This window comes from Lepidochelys kempii, chromosome 1 (assembly GCF_965140285.1).
Source record: "Lepidochelys kempii isolate rLepKem1 chromosome 1, rLepKem1.hap1, whole genome shotgun sequence".
NCBI classification, from domain to species: Eukaryota; Metazoa; Chordata; order Testudines; family Cheloniidae; genus Lepidochelys; species Lepidochelys kempii.
Window position 1 is genome coordinate 222,229,816 of NC_136380.1, and position 18,241 is coordinate 222,248,056.

At 43.7% G+C, this 18,241-nt stretch overlaps 1 protein-coding gene across 6 annotated transcripts in view; it reads right to left on the reverse strand.

The window, feature by feature from the left end:
- The window catches only part of VWF (von Willebrand factor), a 227,597-nt gene that overhangs the window by 197,421 nt on the left and 11,935 nt on the right, over positions 1–18,241 (reverse strand). For all 6 annotated transcript variants that reach the window (XR_012155350.2, XR_012155349.2, XM_073315040.2 and 3 more), the window contains exon 6: positions 5,764–5,888. Coding sequence is in view for 4 of the 6 variants with exons in the window: in XM_073315040.2 (XP_073171141.2) it covers positions 5,764–5,888 (125 nt within the window). In the remaining 2 variants the exon portion in view is untranslated. The remainder of the gene's footprint in view (positions 1–5,763; positions 5,889–18,241) is intronic.

An 18,241-nucleotide genomic window follows, 5' to 3' on the forward strand; every position in this document is an offset into this window, starting at 1 on the left:
TCCTCTTACTATTACCCCTGCACCCAGACAGTTTCCCTGTCAGAGTTTTCATCTTGTCATGAGTAATCTGTATCCAGGCAATTCCTTTTTTTCCAAAACAATTTACAGAGCTCCACTGTTTGTCATACTTAATGCTAGGCTTTTTATTGAAGCCAACGCAAGAGCTCCAGTTTTGCCTTTGGATCAGGCCCATAGAGCTGTTCCTCTTCCAAAGCTTTTGTTAAACCAATTAAATTGTGAGGCATCTCTACAGAGACATGGTTGGAAACAGCAATTTGTGGGGGAAGAAAAGGCAAGGAGAACTCCAGATCTAGATGGGGGAGAGTAATGACATGAACCAAAGCTATTGTTCTCTTCCCCTACCAGCTGACTGCCTCAGATCCAAAGGGGCTGAGAGACGGGGGAGATTTGCATAGCTGAAGCTAGCAAACAAAGGAATCTGTTTCTTGATTGAAAAGATCAGAATTCTTCAGCAAGCCCTCACTTTTGCTGGACTTCTATTAATAGTACAATGTTTATTCATGGCAGTGAATAAATTAAGTCAATGTTTGTCAAATGCTGTGGGCTCAGGAATTCACAGAATAGAGGAGCTCATTTCATTGGCCTGTGGAGCAAATGTCGTCTTGCAAAGCAGCAATATCTAACATGGTTTATATAGGTTTCAGAGTAACAGCCGTGTTAGTCTGTATTCGCAAAAAGAAAAGGAGTACTTGTGGCACCTTAGAGACTAACCAATTTATTTGAGCATAAGCTTTCGTGAGCTACAGCTCACTTCATCGGATAACTATAAACTCTAATCCACTCTCTAAACTGTGTTCATTCTGCTTTAGAATCAAGGCCAGGGCTGGGTGATTGCTGTGGCCTTGTCTATGATGGCAGAATTTTCCAACAAATTCAAACTGATTTTGACAGATGACGCTCCAGTGGCCCCAACCAGTTATAAGCACAGTTCCAGGCACCAAAGCCTCATCCACACTGCAGCTCCAACCGGTTTTAGAATGGGTTTGTATTTTTGGTGCAGTCAAGCAAACCAAATTGAGCAGGTCTCACAGAGCTTTAGCTCCATAAATAAGGCAGATTTCTATCAACTCAGAAACCAAGATAAACTCTCCACAGACCTTAACTCAGGCTTAGGAAAAACATGTTCACTGTCATTATCAATGACTATGAACGACAATGAACAGTCATTGGACCAGAGAAAGAGTGAGGATTATTCTGGAGTCTAGTGGTCAGGGCACTCACCTAGGATGTGGGAGACCCATGTGTAAGTCCCTGCTCAAAGGTCTAATTATTTATAAAGAGTGGAACAGCTTCAGCAGGAGAGATGAGACTCAACCCAGAATATCTCATAGTCCAGTGGTTAGGGCACTCTCCAGGGAGGTGGGGGATCCCTGTTCAAATCCCCTCTCCACATCAGGCAGAGAGGGGAATTGAATCCAGGTCTGCTACATCCCAGGTGAGTTCCCTAATCACTGGGCTAACAGTTGTAAGGCCTCCTTCCCCAGTCCCCCAAAAAATATTTTGACCAAAACTATTGTATTTCTGGCAAATTTCTGTCAGATTCGTGAATTGTTCCAGGTCAATCAAAACTGCATTTTTTGGTGAATGAATTATTAATCTGAAAAATTTTACCCAGCTCTAGATGAAAGCTAGCTCAGGTATGTTTCCACGTACCACCATGTCACCTCTGATTGCAGTGAGGATATACCAGATGGGGCAGGCAGGGTTCCACTTGCATCCATAGTTAACAGCACATTTCCACAGCCAATTGTCTAAATTCCAGGGGCCTGAGGCTATAAGTTTGGGGTTGTGAGTATATTCCAATGAATTTAAAATCTTTAATAGGAGTATCGTTATTCAGAGGCTCAAAAGGTTTGGGGGTCTGTTTAAATAGCCAGAAGCTCCTCTGACAGTAAGTAAGCTCGTCCTCCATGTGGCTGAGTAATGAACAATCAAACATCCCCAGAGCAAGAACTTTCTACATCATATTTCCTCTATGATCTTGGGCCCAATTTAAAAAGCATTAATCTAGATTAGCCCCCCAGTTTCCAATTACTCAGCCAAATTCTAATCACAGTTATATCACTGTCAGTCTAGAGCTATGCCAAAGTCAGCTGACTTACTCTGAATTCACACCAGCGTACACAAGATTAGCATTAAATGGGTTAAAAATTGATTTCACCATAACCACCACAATCTGTAATACTGAATGCACAGTAAGTGAATTCTTAAATAACTGGTTTGTTCCTCAAGTGGTGAGGAATTGTATGTGTTTTCTGCGTGCCTAATGGAAACAGAGGACATATTTATATCTGCAAAGCAGAGGCAAAAAAGGACAGATGGAGCCCAAGGGAAAGACCCTTGGCTGAGTCGCAGCATCTTTGCACCACTCCAGAAAAACAACGCTATCCCCATGATGACTAATTTGAGAATCCCCTGCCTCGGGGAATCCTTGGGGAACATGGAGTCACCAGAGCAGCTACTAAGGCAGCATCTGTTGCAGCAGTTGTGGAAAAAAGAGGCGTGACTGAGGCCTCCTTATACATTGGTGATCTCCAGGTGCCAGAATGTCCCCCAAGTGCTCTCGGCACCTGGTGCAGTTTAGAGCAGCCTTCAGGCAAGCTCTGTTCAGCATTGGGCAATCAAGGACGCACATTGCTGGCTCAGGATCTAGGCGGGGTATAAGTGGCACCTTTGCACACAGCCCTCCGGAGCCTTGCCCAGCACTTCTTTGGCCACAGCCTAGGTGTATTTTTATGCAGCCTTCAGAGGAGACTGCTCGGGAAGTTAATGGCAAGAGAAAAAGAGGATGTTCACTAACTGGGGATAAGCTGTACTACTGAGGGGATTTTTTTCCCCCCCTCGGCATTCAGATCACAGAACAGTACTGTGATAATATGAAATTCGGGGGCGGGGGGACGACAACGACCATGAGGTCAGTCTCCATTTGCATCTGGCACTGCAATCAGCAGAATGGCCCTAAAAGTATTCTCCAGCAAATGTCACTGCTAAGCCAGCTAACAGGGTGATCGTGGCATGACCAGGCAGCACATGCCTTGTATTGATGCCAGTTCTCTGATGACAGATTAGACTGACTTGCACTGTACCTGTATCAGACTCCCAAGTGCAACTGAGAATCATAAAATGCAGCCCCTGGCTTCCCTCATCCCATAACTATTCAGTAAGGACAGAATTGATCAGCTGCAGATTTTTAGTGATAGGAAGCTCAAACAATAAAACATTTCTGTTCCTCCTGCAAAGAAGATCTGAGCAGAATCAAATTTTGTGGGACTGTGCATTTGCAACCAATCAAATGAGGAGTGAAGTTTTGGAATAGTCTTCCAAGGGAAGCAGTGGGGGCAAATGACCTATCTGGCTTTAAGCTTAAACTCGATAAGTTTATGGAGGAGATAGTATGATGGGATAACATGATTTTGGCAATTAACTGATCTTTAAATATTCATGGTAAATAGGCCCAATGGCCTGTGATGGGATGTTAGATGGGGTGGGAATCTGAGTTATTACAGAGAATTCTTTCCTGCGTATGTGGCTAGTGAATCTTGCCCATATGCTCAGGGTTTAGCTGATCGCCATATTTGGGGTCAGGAAAGAATTTTCCTCCAGGGCAGATTGGAAGAGGCCCTGGAGGTTTTTTGCCTTCCTCTGTAGCATGGGGCATGGGTCACTTGCTGGAGGATTCTCTGCTCCTTGAAGTCTTTGAACCATGATTTGAGGACTTCAGTAAGCTCAGACATAGGTGAGAGGTTTATTGCAGGAGTGGGTGGGTGAGATTCTGTGGCCTGCATTGTGCAGGAGGTTAGACTAGATGATCATAATGGTCCATTCTGACCTTAATATCTATGTATCTATGTAAATGCACACCTGTTGAGATGGAAATTATACAGAGTCTTGACACCCCTGAAGCTGCCAATTCCCACTGTCACAAACGTTTGGTGCCCCTGGGTATTAGTTAAATCAGTGAATAGGAGTTGCTGGATCAAAGGGACACATCACATTAAAAATAAATATTTTCAGTTCCAGGGCCCTACCCTGCAATGTGATCCCATGCAGGAACATGACTAGTTCCACACAGATGCATCTCATCACAAGATCAGGACCAAACCTCTGCCTGCATGCATTACAAATTACACTTCGAACCAGGTCTTCTGAAACATTTTCATAATGCAGACCACATGGTACTACAGAGATTGTCTTATGGACACTTCCCCTCATGGTCATGAGCGTACAGCCAACCTTCCCTCCTATTGGTAACAACAGAACATCCCTGTGGCCCTTGCCCATGTAGTAATACCCAAAAAAGCACATCATCATGTCGTTTTAGCTTCTTTTAATGAAGTCTAGCGGCTGGAAAAAAGAGGAGAGAGTCAGCACCAGTTGACCAGCCAACTTTCCATGTACCACCCACAGCTGCTCTGCAGGCCATTAGACGTTCTTGAACTGCAGTTCATTGAAAACTCTTCCTTCATAGGTCAGCGTTCACGCTGTTTACTTTTTGCATCTCCCACTGCTTAAAAAACCCAAACAGCTAGGCTAGGAATTTGCATGTTTATTTGTAATTAGTTTTAGCCTATTTCACCATCAGGGCATTAGCACAGGGCTGCTGCAATGATTGAGCTGCTAGCAGTACATGGGGGTGTTTCTTAAAAAGAAACGGCTCCCGTTGGTATTTAAACAAACCACAGAAATATTTCTGTTGGTTCTGTAAAAGCTTATTCTTACAAAAGTTAAGTTGGTACATATATGGTCCCCCATCATCACCACAGTATCTGAGCGCTTCACTATCTTTAATGGACTTATCCTCATTACCCCTGTGATGTAGGAAAGTGCTATTATCCCTATTTTACAATGGGGAACTGAGCCACAGAGGTTCTGTCTACAAGCAACTAGACACTTGTAGCTGCCCCGTTCCAGCCAACTCGGGCTCACAGGGCTGGATCTGCGGGGCTGTTTCATGGCTGTGTAGACTTCCAGGCTCATGCTGAAGCCCAAGCTCTGGGACTCTCCTACCTCACAGGGTCCTAGAGCCAGGGCTTCAGCCTGAGCCCAGAAGACTACACAGCCATGAAAAAGCCCCATAGCCCAAGCCCTGCGAGCCTCAGTTGTCAGCTGTCTAGTTGCTGTATAGACATATCCAGAGGCATTAGGTAACTTGCCCAAGATCACATAGGAAAAACTTGTGGAAGAATACAGAATTGAACATAGCTGTTGCAAATCCTAGGGTAAACCCTTAACCACTGAACTATTCTCCTTCTTAGGCCCGGTCTACACTGCACATTTACTTCAGTATAACTATGTCGCTCAGGGGTATGAAAAATCCACACCCCTGAATGACATAGCTTTACTGACCTTAAACCCCTCCCCACCCCTGTATAGACAGCACTATGTCAGTAGGAGAGCTTCTCCAGCCAACATAGCTACCACCTCTTGGGGAGGTGGAGTAACTAAGCGTTTGTAGTATAGCCATGCCCTTAGACAAAGGCCTGAGTGAGTGTGTAGCTCCACCTACATAAAGACTGGTGCTGTAGTACTAGGAACATAATACTTCTGAGGCTTGATTCAGGCTGTTAGGGCCAATCAGGTGTGGAGCTAAGCACCTGAAACCGCCTTGGAAGTTAATGGGAGATGAAGACACTCCAGACTTTGCAGGAGCATGCTCTGACAAGCAGGGCTCCCAGGAACAAAACTATTACTGGCTTCAATAGGAGCAGGACTGGGCTCACAGCCCATTGGTATGGCACCAACCTTATCTGCAAATTCAGATGAAATATTGCAGGTGTTGCTTGGAGCAGGCACTCTTTTGCATCGCTTATCTTCACTGTGCAGTGCCCAGGAATTAGCAAAATCATAGCTGCTTTCGACCAGGGTCCCTGTGAATCATGAAAAAGGGCAGGAAACAGGTGTTTAGGGACTTGAGTAACAAAAGACAAGCGCGGACTTTGTGAATTTGAGATGCTCATGAATTATGTTTTAATCAATCTACAATGTTAAAGCATTCCCCTCCCAAGTAACAGAATGTTTATAGAAAACTACCCAGAGCAATCAGGACTGAATCCAGATGGAGTCCTTCTACAATCACCTCCCCAACCAATGAACAGACAGATGAGTGCTAATGGCTGTGGGAGACAGTTCCCATCATTGCTCAACTCTACAGGAAGAGATTAATTATTTAACTACATTCTAGATGTTATTTGCTGGTCAGATAAATTCTGCTTGGAGCCTAAGTGCACTGGGGTGTTTTTTCTGTGTGTGTGTATTTTTTAAAAAATACAAATAGAAATTAGCGATTGAAACAAAATAATTAAGTCACCATCCACCTCCCAGCCAACATAGGAGCGTTCTTGACAGCAGCTCAATTTTCCCCCTTTCTGCAACCATTTTTTTTAACCTTTCATATCCCATAATTCTTTGGGCCATTGCCCTTTGAAGGATTAGTGCATTTATTGGACCTCACAGCTGTGTTGTACCATATGCAATCAATTCCACCTATGTAAAAACATTGTTTTGATTCAGTAGAATTTGACACCCACTTTGTATTGGCATGATTGTGCTAGGCTATGGGGATTTAGGCCCTGTGGCTGCTAGCTATTGGGAAGAGGAAGCTAAAACCCCTCTCCTTTGACTCCCTCTTGTTGATGGGGGGCTTATTTCATGCCTTCACCATTCCTTTCTTCTCCATCTTCCAGCCACTTATAAAGGGGAACACCTCTTTCTCTCCATCTATTGCTGCTGTAAAGTGGTTAAATTCACATAGCTTGTCTTGCCAACTCTTGAATACGGTTGTGACTCTTGTGATGTTTGATGTTTTCTTAAAGGTCCAGCTCCTGGAATCATATGAATATGTGAGACTCTCAGCCTTCTCTTTTTTTTCTTTTCTTTAAGTCAGTTTCTAGTCCTTATGGATGCAGAAAAAAGCTTGAAAATGTGACCTAAGCATATCCAATGTGATCCCAACAGTTGTTAATTTAATAACCTCATGATTTTTTATGCAATGATGTTTGAGGTCTGATTCATGCATGTTGAACATTTGTTGTTGGCAATACTGTACAAGTCGGGAGGCAGGAGGGATTTTTCAGGAAGTCAATATCTCAGTCTGTCCTGGGCAAATACACACTACTCCAGTGACCAGTGCACTACTTAGGGCTCATCTCCAGTTACCGAGGGATCGACGTGCGGCGATCAATCCACCGGGGGTCGATTTAGCAGGTCTAGTGAAGTCCCACTAAATGGACTGCTGATCGCTCTCCCGTCAACTCCGGTACTCCACCAGAATGAGAAGCATAAGGTAAGTCAATGGGAGAGTTTCTCCCATTGACGCAGCGCGGTGTAGACACCGGGGGTCGACCTAGGCTACATCGACTCCAGTTACATTATTCATGTAGCTGGAATTGTGTAACTTAGGTCAACTGTGCTCAGTAGTGTAGACCTGCCCTCAGTCACAGTAAGCAACATTCCAACAGCATGCCAGCTGGGAATGGAGAGTGGTGAAGGCTGAGAGGGAAGATGATTGCTCTCTGTAAGTACATCACATCAGAGGGGGTATACACCAGGGAGGGAGAAAAGCTATTTAAATTAAAGGAATATGTTGACATACAAACAAATAGATATAAACTGGGTATGAATAAATGAATAAATTCAGGCTGAAAATTAGAAGTTTTCTAGCCATCAGAGGAGTGAGGCGTTGGAACAGCCTCCCAATAAGGGTAGCAGGGGCAAACTAAATTAGTTTTAAGATAGAGCTTGATAAATGTATGGTGGGGTTGTATGACAGGGTTGTCTGTGAAGACGGGAGACTGGGCTCAGCAGCCATAGGGTCCATTCCAGTCGTCTGTGTTATGTTCCTAAATCTCATGCCTCTGTGGTCAGAAAAGACATTCCCACCTAATAAATTCTCTCTCTCAGCTGTTTGGCTGGTGAGCCTAACCCACATGTTAGGGAGGTAAGTGATCACCATTTTGGGGATGGGAAGGAATTTTTCCCCAGATCAAAATTGCAGGGGCCTTGGGGTTTTTTGACCTTCCTCTGCAGGGTGGCATGCAAGACACTTGCTAGGATCATCTGGGCTCATCCCAACTAATCAATTCCCTGCCATTGCAGGCTCTCAGGCATAGGTGCATATCAGTCCCATGCATTCTCTGCCTGTGGTACACAGAAGTTTAGTCTCCTGAGGGCTTTGGTCTAATCCAGGTTGTTGGGCTCAATACAGGGGTAACTGGATGTGCTTTGGTGGCCTATGATGTGCATGAAGTCACACTGGTGGTCTCTTCTGGCCTTAAATTCTATGACTAATCTCCCTTCCCCACAAGATCCAGTTGTCAACCCAATTTGAGGTCAGATTGTAAATTCTTTGAGACAGAAACCATCTTTTTGTTCAATGTTTGCACAGGGCCTCACACAATGGGGTCCTGGTCGGAGATTGGGGCTCCTAGGCACTACCACAATACATACATACACATTCACACACAAACAGTGTATTTATTAAAAGTGACTTGCCTTTTCTAGTGTTGAAAGGGGCAGGGAAAGGAGTCAATCTTAAAATCACAGTACTATAAATTTTCACATGCACAGACCTCTTGTCTGCCGGTAATATTAGAGCAAAAGCCTTTGCTCTCAGCAACTCATTAAATATTATTCAAACTATCCCAAAGGTCCAGAATATTTTACTTATGATGATTATTAATTACATATTCACAGTAGCACCTAGAGCCCCAGCGGAGATGGAGGTCCCATCTACTAAACACATAGGGTCTGTCTACACTGCAGACAAACACCCATGGCTGGCCCATCCCAGCTGCCTCAGGCTTGTAGGGCTCAGGAAAAGGGGCTATTTAATTGCAGTGCAGCTGTTTGGGCTCAGGCTGGATCCCTGGCTTTAGGACCCTGCAAGGTGGGAGGGTCCCAGAGCTCGGAAAAAAGGGTCCCAAGCCGGGAAGTCTACACAGCAATAAAACAGCCCCACATCCCCAATCCCATGAACCCAAGTTGGCTGGCATGGGTCAGCTGCAGGTGTCTAATTGCAGTATCAACAGACCCATAGTGACATGCATTCCCTGCCCCTGAAAAGTTTATACTATAAATAGACAAGGCATAGGAAAGGAATCAGAGGCACCAAGAGCTAAAGCATGAACTTCAGAAAGTCACAGCTGAGATCAGAACCCAGGTCTCCTATCCACACTTCCTTCCAAAGCATTTTAAACAGCGTAACGAGACATGATGAACACATGCAGACCTGGTCTCCAGATGTTAAGAGCAGGAAATGCACGGTCTCGTCATAAACAATATGTAATAACCAGAGACAATAAATAGAAAGGAAATTAATTCAAGCAGCAGCCTTAAGTCCCTCTCACTCAACTGTCATCAGATCTTTTCCTCACCAGGACTAACCCCAACTGGGCACCTTCAAATCTAGAGCTGTACATAACATATTGAGCTCTCCAGCCTGCCCCCTGCCCAACTGGCATAACGGCCACCTGTGGGAGGGTCTGACGTGATAAAACCCAATCCTCCATTTCAAGCCCCTTTTGCCAACCACACGCAGCTTCTCATGTACAGAAGCAGTTATTTTTATCTGGATTGTAGCCGACGCTGTAATGTGCTAGGATACATTACATGTTAGGATACATTATAGTAGCAGCAATAGCCTGTATGATGTACTTTCCAAATACAAACAAAGGCACAGGCCTTGTCCCAAAACTCACAGTCTGAGTATACAAGCAACATACGATGGACACAGGGGGACAGAAATAAAAACTACAAGGAATATATATTTCTTAAAAAAGCATCAGCTTTCCTCACTGGCCCTTTGTCTCACTACTAATAGTTGACAGTTTTCTTAGGATTCATGATAGAAGTGGGTCTTAAGGAGGAAGCGGAAGGAGGAGTGGAAAGTGACATTACAGAGCAGTGTCCTGACTGGACATGGACAAACTGCTGCATCCACACACAATCCCAGCAACTTCAAGGAGGCTCCAGGAAAGCGGACGGCTGCTTTCCCTTTGAGTCAAGTGCAGGATTGGGGCCCTGTCCAGGTTAAACAGTTTAAGAATCATTGCTCACTAAATCAGAGATTGAGGGGGATGGGCAAGGGAGAATGATAGAAATGTAGGACTGGAAGAGACCTCAAGAGGTCAGCTAGTCCAGCCCCTGCCTTGAGGCAGGATTAAGTATACCTAATCAACCCTGACAGCTGCCTAAATATTTAAAGCAGGCATCTAAACATTTGAATATTGAATTAGGTTGCCTGTAGGAAGACAACAATGGAAGAGAGAAAGGAAAAAAAAGCAAAGGAGTCTGATTCTCCACTGCCTTCTCCAGCGTGTTATTTGTATTTGATGGCACTTTGCACAGATCTGACTACAGTAGGCTCAAGGCAGTGGGCAACCCAGACTGCTTGTCTCTCAGGTGTTTCTCAAATCAAGGCACTGGATGCAATAATGGTATTGAGAGGTGAGCAGCTATCAGATGAGCCCTAACACAGGCTCTCTCTTGTCCTGGCCTAGCTCATCATTAACTCCCAACAGTCAAGTGTATGTTGGTGTCTATTTTATCTTTATCTAAAATATTTGATACTTGGCCATTCCCATTTTCTGTGTTCAAAAATATCTTCTGAAAAAGTGAGGGAGACTTTCAAAAGGCACAAAAGCCAGCTAGTCATCTAACTCCCATTGAGCACCAACAGAGATGTGCATGAAGTCATTCCCTCTTGTAAAGTCCTTGCATGGCTATTTAGGTACATTGGAGAATATAGGTAATGGACGTTTACATGTTTCTGCAGATGCACCTTTTGGAGAGGATTCACCAAACCATCCTCCCCTTTTACACATCAATATCAATGAGCTAGATGATTCTCAGATACTTCACATACCTTATAGGAGTATAAAAATGAATGACAGAATTATCTCTGGTCTGTACAGAATGCTTCATGCTGAGATAAGAACTGAATTCTAAGATTACCATGTTAGCCACCTAAAACTCATTGTCATTCTACTAAACCATATTTGGAGGGGAAGGGAGCAGAGGAGAGGGGGCACTGCTGGTGGTGGGAAATATAAAATTAAGGGGGAAACAAGGAAGCCAAGGAAAACCAGGGAACTTCTTAAGCACATAGATAAGACAATTAACTGAACCTTTAGGGATAGCTAGTTTCCTTCTCTGAACCCATCTATACAGCTGTAGAACACTATTATCTGCTTCTTTGTACAGAGTTCCTTTCACTTTTTGGCAGCATATCATTTAATTCATTTTTAAAAGGTATTTGGGTTTAGTGGAATAGTTTTTCATACATTTAGTGAGGTGCTGAAAATCTGATTTCAACCAGTACTGAAGTTTCTTCGGTTCCTGGCACATTCTCTAATACTTAAAGGTTTCTCAAGTCACTCTTCCCTGCTCTAATGCAGTCTCATCACCTTTGGCAGACACTTGGTAGTTTTCTTCCTCTGAATGGCCAAGACACTGGGAGAACAATATTCAGTTAATAGCACATCAAAATCACTCATCCACTGCCCTTTGTATGATAGGGGTGAGATTTTCTAAAGCACTCAGCGTTGGTCTAACTCACCTCGCATTGAAGAAAATGGTAAAACTCCCATTGACTTCAATGGGAACAGAGTTAAACCAACACTGAAGTGCCTTAAAAATTCCCACCTTGTGTGTGCAAGTGTTGATATAAATATAGGAATTGGATGCCCTATTATTACGGTCCCTGTGTTGGAAAATAGGACCCATAGTTTTTTTCAAGGCTACTGACAATGCTGCTTATTAGACATTCCAGAAGACAGATCTCAAGGAGAGGGTCAGATCACACCTGCTTCCTGGCACCACTGAGAATCATTCCAAACATTCTGGGAGCCTTAACAACTTCCACTTGGAACTTGTGCTCTGGCTCCATGAGTCAACTTTAACAGAAGTGTTTTATGACCTTAGAACTCTTGTTAACAATGTTCAGCTTATCAGTCTGTGCATATATTGCTCTGACATTGCTACCCTCATGTTTCTCTCTGCTATGGAAAAAGCATATTGCCATGTTATATGCAAGAAAGGTTTGTCTAATTCTAGTTGCATAACTCTAATTTTTAGAGGGCAGATGCTCAATGCTGTCTGTGTATCAGGCCCCTTTAGAATGTTTGAAGGTGGGGACTCAAGATCAGTAGTCAGTTCTGAAAATTTCAGCAGGTTTCCCTTTCATTTCCCTTGGACCTCGACAGGCAGTAGGTAGTGTGACAAAGTTTCTCCTCTACCTTCGTGGGTCTTGCGCTTATTGACGGATTTGCTCACCTCGGAGATTCACGGCAGTTTGGCCGTTTTCGTGAACACACAGTCCAGATCAACCTCTCCTGTGTCTGACCAGGAGTTGGGAGGTTAGGGGAACCCGGGCCTACCCCCTACTCCAGGTTCCGGCCCAGGGCTCTGTGGAAGGCAGCTGTCTAGAGTGCCTTCTGGAAGAGCTGTGTGACAGCTACAACTCCCTGGGCTACTTCCCCATGGCCTCCTCCCAACACCTTCTTTATCCTCACCATAGGACCTTCCTCCTGGTGTCTGATAATGCTTGTACTCCTCAGTCCTCCAACAATACACATTCTCGCTCTCAGCTCCTAGTGCCTCTTGCTCCCAGCTCCTCACACGCATGCTACAAACTGAAGTGAGGTCCTTTTTAAACTCAGGCGCCCTGATTAGCCAGCCTTAATTGATTCTAGCAGCTTCTTGATTGGCTGCAGGTGTTCTAATCAGCTTGTCTGTCTTAATGGTTTCCAGAAAGTTCCCGATTGTTCTGGAACCTTCCCTGTTGCCTTACCCAGGGGAAAGGGACCTACTCAACCTGGAGCTAATATATCTGCCTTCTATCACTCTCCTGTAGCCATCTGGCCCAACCCTGTCACAGTTGGTATAGGACTGGAAGTCAGGAGGGCTCAGCTCTGTTTCTGGTTCTGCTACAGACTTCCTATATGATCTTGGGTCAGTCACTTAACCTCTCCATGGGTCATCTGTAAAATGACTGGCTGCCTCACAGGGATGTTATTTATGGAGTCTTGCTTCACTGAAGTTTGAAATGAACTTTGAAATCCTTTGGTAGGAGCCATTATACAGATGCAAAGTTGCATTATTATTCAAGTACATTTATGCTGCATCTGAACATCTGGGACGCCAATATTGATAACCTCTCAACACTACTCGAAGCATTAGATATCATTCACAGTTGCTGTATCTTTCTAGTTTACCTTACACTTGCCAGGCAATGGCATGCTATAGCCCGCACCATAGGAGCTTAAAAGCTGCAGAGTATTGCCTGCCAATTTTCAGATTCAGAATTGGAGCAGACTCAGAATACCAGGCCCTTGTCCAAAAAGTGGCCACATGTGTTGTTTTATTACTAGTGCATTCGTTATCTGGGGAGAGATTCCCAGCTGCGTTTCCTTTGCTGTCCTGGCCAAAGAATCCGTATCTATGGAAGGGCGCTGGGGTTCATGTAAGATAAATATTTGTGAATAAAGTTATGCTCTTGAAAGTGAGGGGCTAATAGGCCTGGCTTGAATTAAGTAGAGTGAGCTTTTTCACACAGCACTGCAAATGCACCTTAATCCTGACCAACAGCATCCATCACTAAGTATCACTGCAGGATGGCCCATAGTTCCAGCTCTGGCCTAGGTCTGAGGAGATGCAGGATCAAATTGCCTGTTCTACCCCATACTTTCTGCATGATCTTGTATAAATCATCTAGTTTCCCCAGTGCCTCAGTCTCCCACCTGTAAAGTGGGGACAGTGCTTCCCTATCTCACAATGCGGTCATGAGGATACAAATCCTTAAGTGATTGTGAGGTGTACAGATGCTTTGGCTACCAGGAAGTACCTCAATAGATAGCTAAGCACTGGGAAAGAGGGTTGCAGCTGCACACTAATGACCTGAGCAAAGACTGCCTGTCACTTAAAGCTGCAGCGTCTTAGAAAGTGGCCAGGATGAGATTAACATATTGCATTTCATTTACAAACCAAGACAGAACTTGAAAACATCTCCATAGCAGGAACTGGCTCACTGTAAGTATCAGTGCACCTCCACTCCTTACTGAATGGAATCAGAACTGTGTACCTGTGCATGATGGACCCTCTACTGCTATCAGCAGTTGGAGTTGCTCCTATAGCTTCAGTAGCAAGGGCCTGCGCCTTTGGAGCAGGAGAAGCACAGTTGTATCCCTGATGTTGCCAGGGTAACAAGCTTTGTGGATGGGGGGAAGTGGTAGACATGGTACATCTTGACTTTAGTGAGGCTTTTGATACCAACCTGCACGATCTTCTCATAAAAAAAACTAGGGAAATACAACCTAGATGGACCTCCTCTAAGGTGGATGCATAACTGGTTGGAAAACCATTCCCAGAGAGTAGTTATCAGTGGTTAACAGTCAAGCTGGAAGAGACTATTGAGTGGAGTCCTGTGGGGATCAGTTCTGGGTCTGGTTCTGTTCAATATTTTCATCAATAATTTAGATAACGACATAGACAGTGCACTTATAAAGTTTGTGAGCAATACCAAGGTGGGAGGGGTTGCAAGTGCTTTGGAAGATAGGATTATAATTCAAAATGATCTGGACAAACTAGAGAAATGGTCTGAAGTAAATAGGATGAAATTCAATAAGGACAAACACAAAGTACTCCACTTAGGAAGGGACTATCAGTTGCACGTCTACAAAATGGGAAATGACTGCCCAGGTAGGAGTATTGCAGAAAGGGATCTGGGGGTCATAATGGACCACAAGCTAAATATGAGTCAACAGTGTAACACTGTTGCAAAAAAAGCGAATATCATTCTGGGATGTTAGCAGGAGTGCTATTAGCAAGACAAAAGAAGTAATTCTCCCACTTTATTCCATGCTGATAAGGCGTTAACTGGAATATTGTGTCCCGTTCTGGGCATCACATTTCAGGAAAGATGTAGACAAATTGGAGAAAGTCCAGAGAAGAACAACAAAAATGATTAAAGGTCTAGAAAACATGACCTATGAGGGAAGATTGAAAAAATTGTGTTTGTTTTGTCTGGAGAAGAGAATACTGAGAGGGGACATGATAACAGTTTTCAAGTACATAGTAGGTTGTTACAAGGAGGAGGGAGAAAAATTGTTCTCGTTAACTTCTGACGATAGAAAAAGAAGTAATGGGCTTAAATTGCAGGAAGGGATGTTTAGGTTAGACATTAGGAAAAACTTCCTAGCTGTCAGGGTAGTTAAGCACTGGAATAATTGCCTAGGGAGAGTATGGAATCTCCATCATTGGAGGTTTTTAAGAGCAGGTGAGAAACAGCTGTCAGGTATGATCTAGATAATACTTAGTCCTGCCTTGAGTGCAGGGGATTGGACTACAACAGTGGCTCTCAACCTTTCCAGACTACTGTACCGCTTTCAGGAGTCTGATTTGTCTTTGTTTCACCTCCCTTAAAAATTACTGGCTTACAAAATCAGACATAAAAATATTAAAGTGTCACAGCACACTGTAACTGAAAAATTGCTGGATTTTTCATCTTTACCATATAATTATACAATAAATCAACTGGAATATAAATATTGTACTTACATGTCAGTGTGTAGTATATAGAGCAGTACAAACAAGCCAGTGTCTGTATGAAATTTTAATTTGTACTGACTTCACTACTACTTTTGATGTAGCCTGTAATAAAACTAGGCAAATATCTAGATGAATTGATGTACCCTCTGGAAGACCTGTGTGTACCCCCAGGGGTATGCATGCCCCTGGCTGAGAACTACTAGACTAGAAGACCTCGAGGTCCCTTCCAGTCCTACATGTCTATAATTCTGTGAAATTCCAAGCAGCCACAGCGTGCAGCAGAGTGATATATGGGTTTGCTACACTACTTACTCCTCAAAGTTCATTCCAGAGTGAGAGTCATAGATTTGAAGGTCTCAAGGGACCAGTATGATTATTTTGCCGGACTCTAAGCTTTTGTACAGAACCAAAGGAAGGCGTCACAGTACAGACAAACAAGGGAAATGATAAAACAAACATGAATATACATGGCTTACTAAATTTAAAATTCCCTTTCCCTGCACTCACGCCTTCCCTCCTCATTTGCCATCTCTGGCCTGCTATGCAATGATAAAAGCACACTGAGTCCTCCCATGAGGGGCCAATGGCTGAATAGATGGTGGCATCTGATACTAGAAGACTCATGTTGTCAGAAGTTGATCATGTAAAAGCAAAACCAGCCCTGTTTCTGAGCGAAAGTGGCCAATTTTTTAAAGCACAGATGGTTTTCGTATCTAAAATGGGGGGAGGAATCATTTTCAATATAAAAAAAAGCCCTTTTGTTAAAATTGTGACATAAGCAACAGTTGGTCAGATGTAAAATGCTACTAAATGCTACAAACTTCTGTGCTCATAAATTGGGACTTTTGTAGCATTATGACCCTATTCTCCAGTAGCACAAGGCTGTCCTAAAGATGGATCACCAAGTCACAGAAGGATCCTCCTGTACTGCGGGGCACTCCGGTCATCTAAAACCACTATAGCAGCTTCTATGCCATATTGGTCATGGTCATTGGGGGTTAAAAAGGGATCATGACTGAGGGCATCCCTCCAGTGCCCTAGTGATCTCCAGCTGCTATAATGGGCCCCCAGGGTCATCAACAGGCAACAGAAATTAGAGCAGTCTTCAGACTGCTCTAATTTATACTGGGGTCCAGCTCAGTGACTGGACAGGCCAGGACTGACGGGTTGCAAATGGCACCTTTGCACACACCTCTCAGCTGTTCTGTGTGCTCTTTGGCTGCGTTATAAGAATTGGCTGTAGTATTAGTTGTCTGTCTTTTTCTCTGGGTCTGACCCTGAGAGCTGCTACTTTCTCTGAAGTCAAAGTTCAGTGTCTTTCAGGACCCGATAGTCTTCTCACACTTTGTGCAATGTCCTTTTCTGTGTTTTTATTATTATTATTTTAGTTCATAAACTCAAGTGATCTTGCTTCAGTTATCAACAAAAATCCAAACCATCATTATTCCTATAGATTACAATCTTTGGGTCCAGTCCAACAGTCAAAACACAGACAAAAGGTTAACAGGAAATAACAGAGACACTGAAACCGATAAGAATTTTAACTGCAGGACCACAGAAAGAGACTGTTCCGATCTATGTGTCACTCTCTTACTGAAATCTGAGTTTGGAGGATTCTTACATACTTCTAATGTGACTAAGAGACAGCAAGTAAAATTATGATGGACAGGAGTAGACAGACGGTATTTCTTATTTTAATAGGGTTCATTCTGATGCTTTCTGGATCAGCTTATATGAAAGACCTCTTAGCTCATGTTAAAAGCCAGGTAGAACTGCTAACTTATACCTATATACTGCAAGCTGATCTGCACAGGAGGGCCCTTGTGCTCACACAAAGCAGCTTGCAGAATTAGCACCTCCATAGTCTAACAGGGACACACCAAGGGAGACACCAACAGTGGTCTATCAAAAAGTACAGGCAATTACTGCCCACCCCCCTTTGTATTCTTCTCTCCTCTTTTTATTTTTAAAAGTTTCCCCGTCATTCACTCTACCACGCTGGGTCAGCATTTCTGGAAGCCTTCTTGTTTTCAGCAGGAAGATCCGTTTTCAGGCACACTGTGTCTACAGACCATGGAATGAGTTCAAGCAGCAGTGGTAGAAGGAGATCTTTGACATTTTAGGATTGCTAATTCATGGGTTTTGTCCCGTTACTCTAAAACAAAGTAGATTGCAACACCACTGCCTGTCCTGAAACAGAATCCACTAACTGTGCTATTACTTCTTCTGCCTCTGTTTATTGTCACTAGAACAGGGCCTAAATCAAACTCCAGATTGTAACACCCCCAACCTTTAGGGTGTTGGAGGCCCAGATTGGAATTTTGTGAGCTGGGTTTTTCAGTCACTGTTTCCATTGAATAAGACAGGGTCAGACATTTTAGCACACACTATTCTATATCCGCTTAGGGTTTTCATTCACTGAAACTGTGCCCCTGTTTCCAGGCCATCCTGATAGTATCTTTACTAGAAAAGTACCAAGTTCTTTCTGTTATTTGGTTCAGCTCTCTCTCCATTTTATAAAGCACTTAGTTCAATGGAAATACCTTCTTCCTCCATAGAGTGAATGGCTTGGAGTGAAGATGAAAAAGGCCCTCTGAAGCAAGAGAAATCAAGGACTGCCTTTTAAAGTCAAACCAAGTCCATCCTTACACTTGTGGGCTTAGCTAGAAGAGGCTAA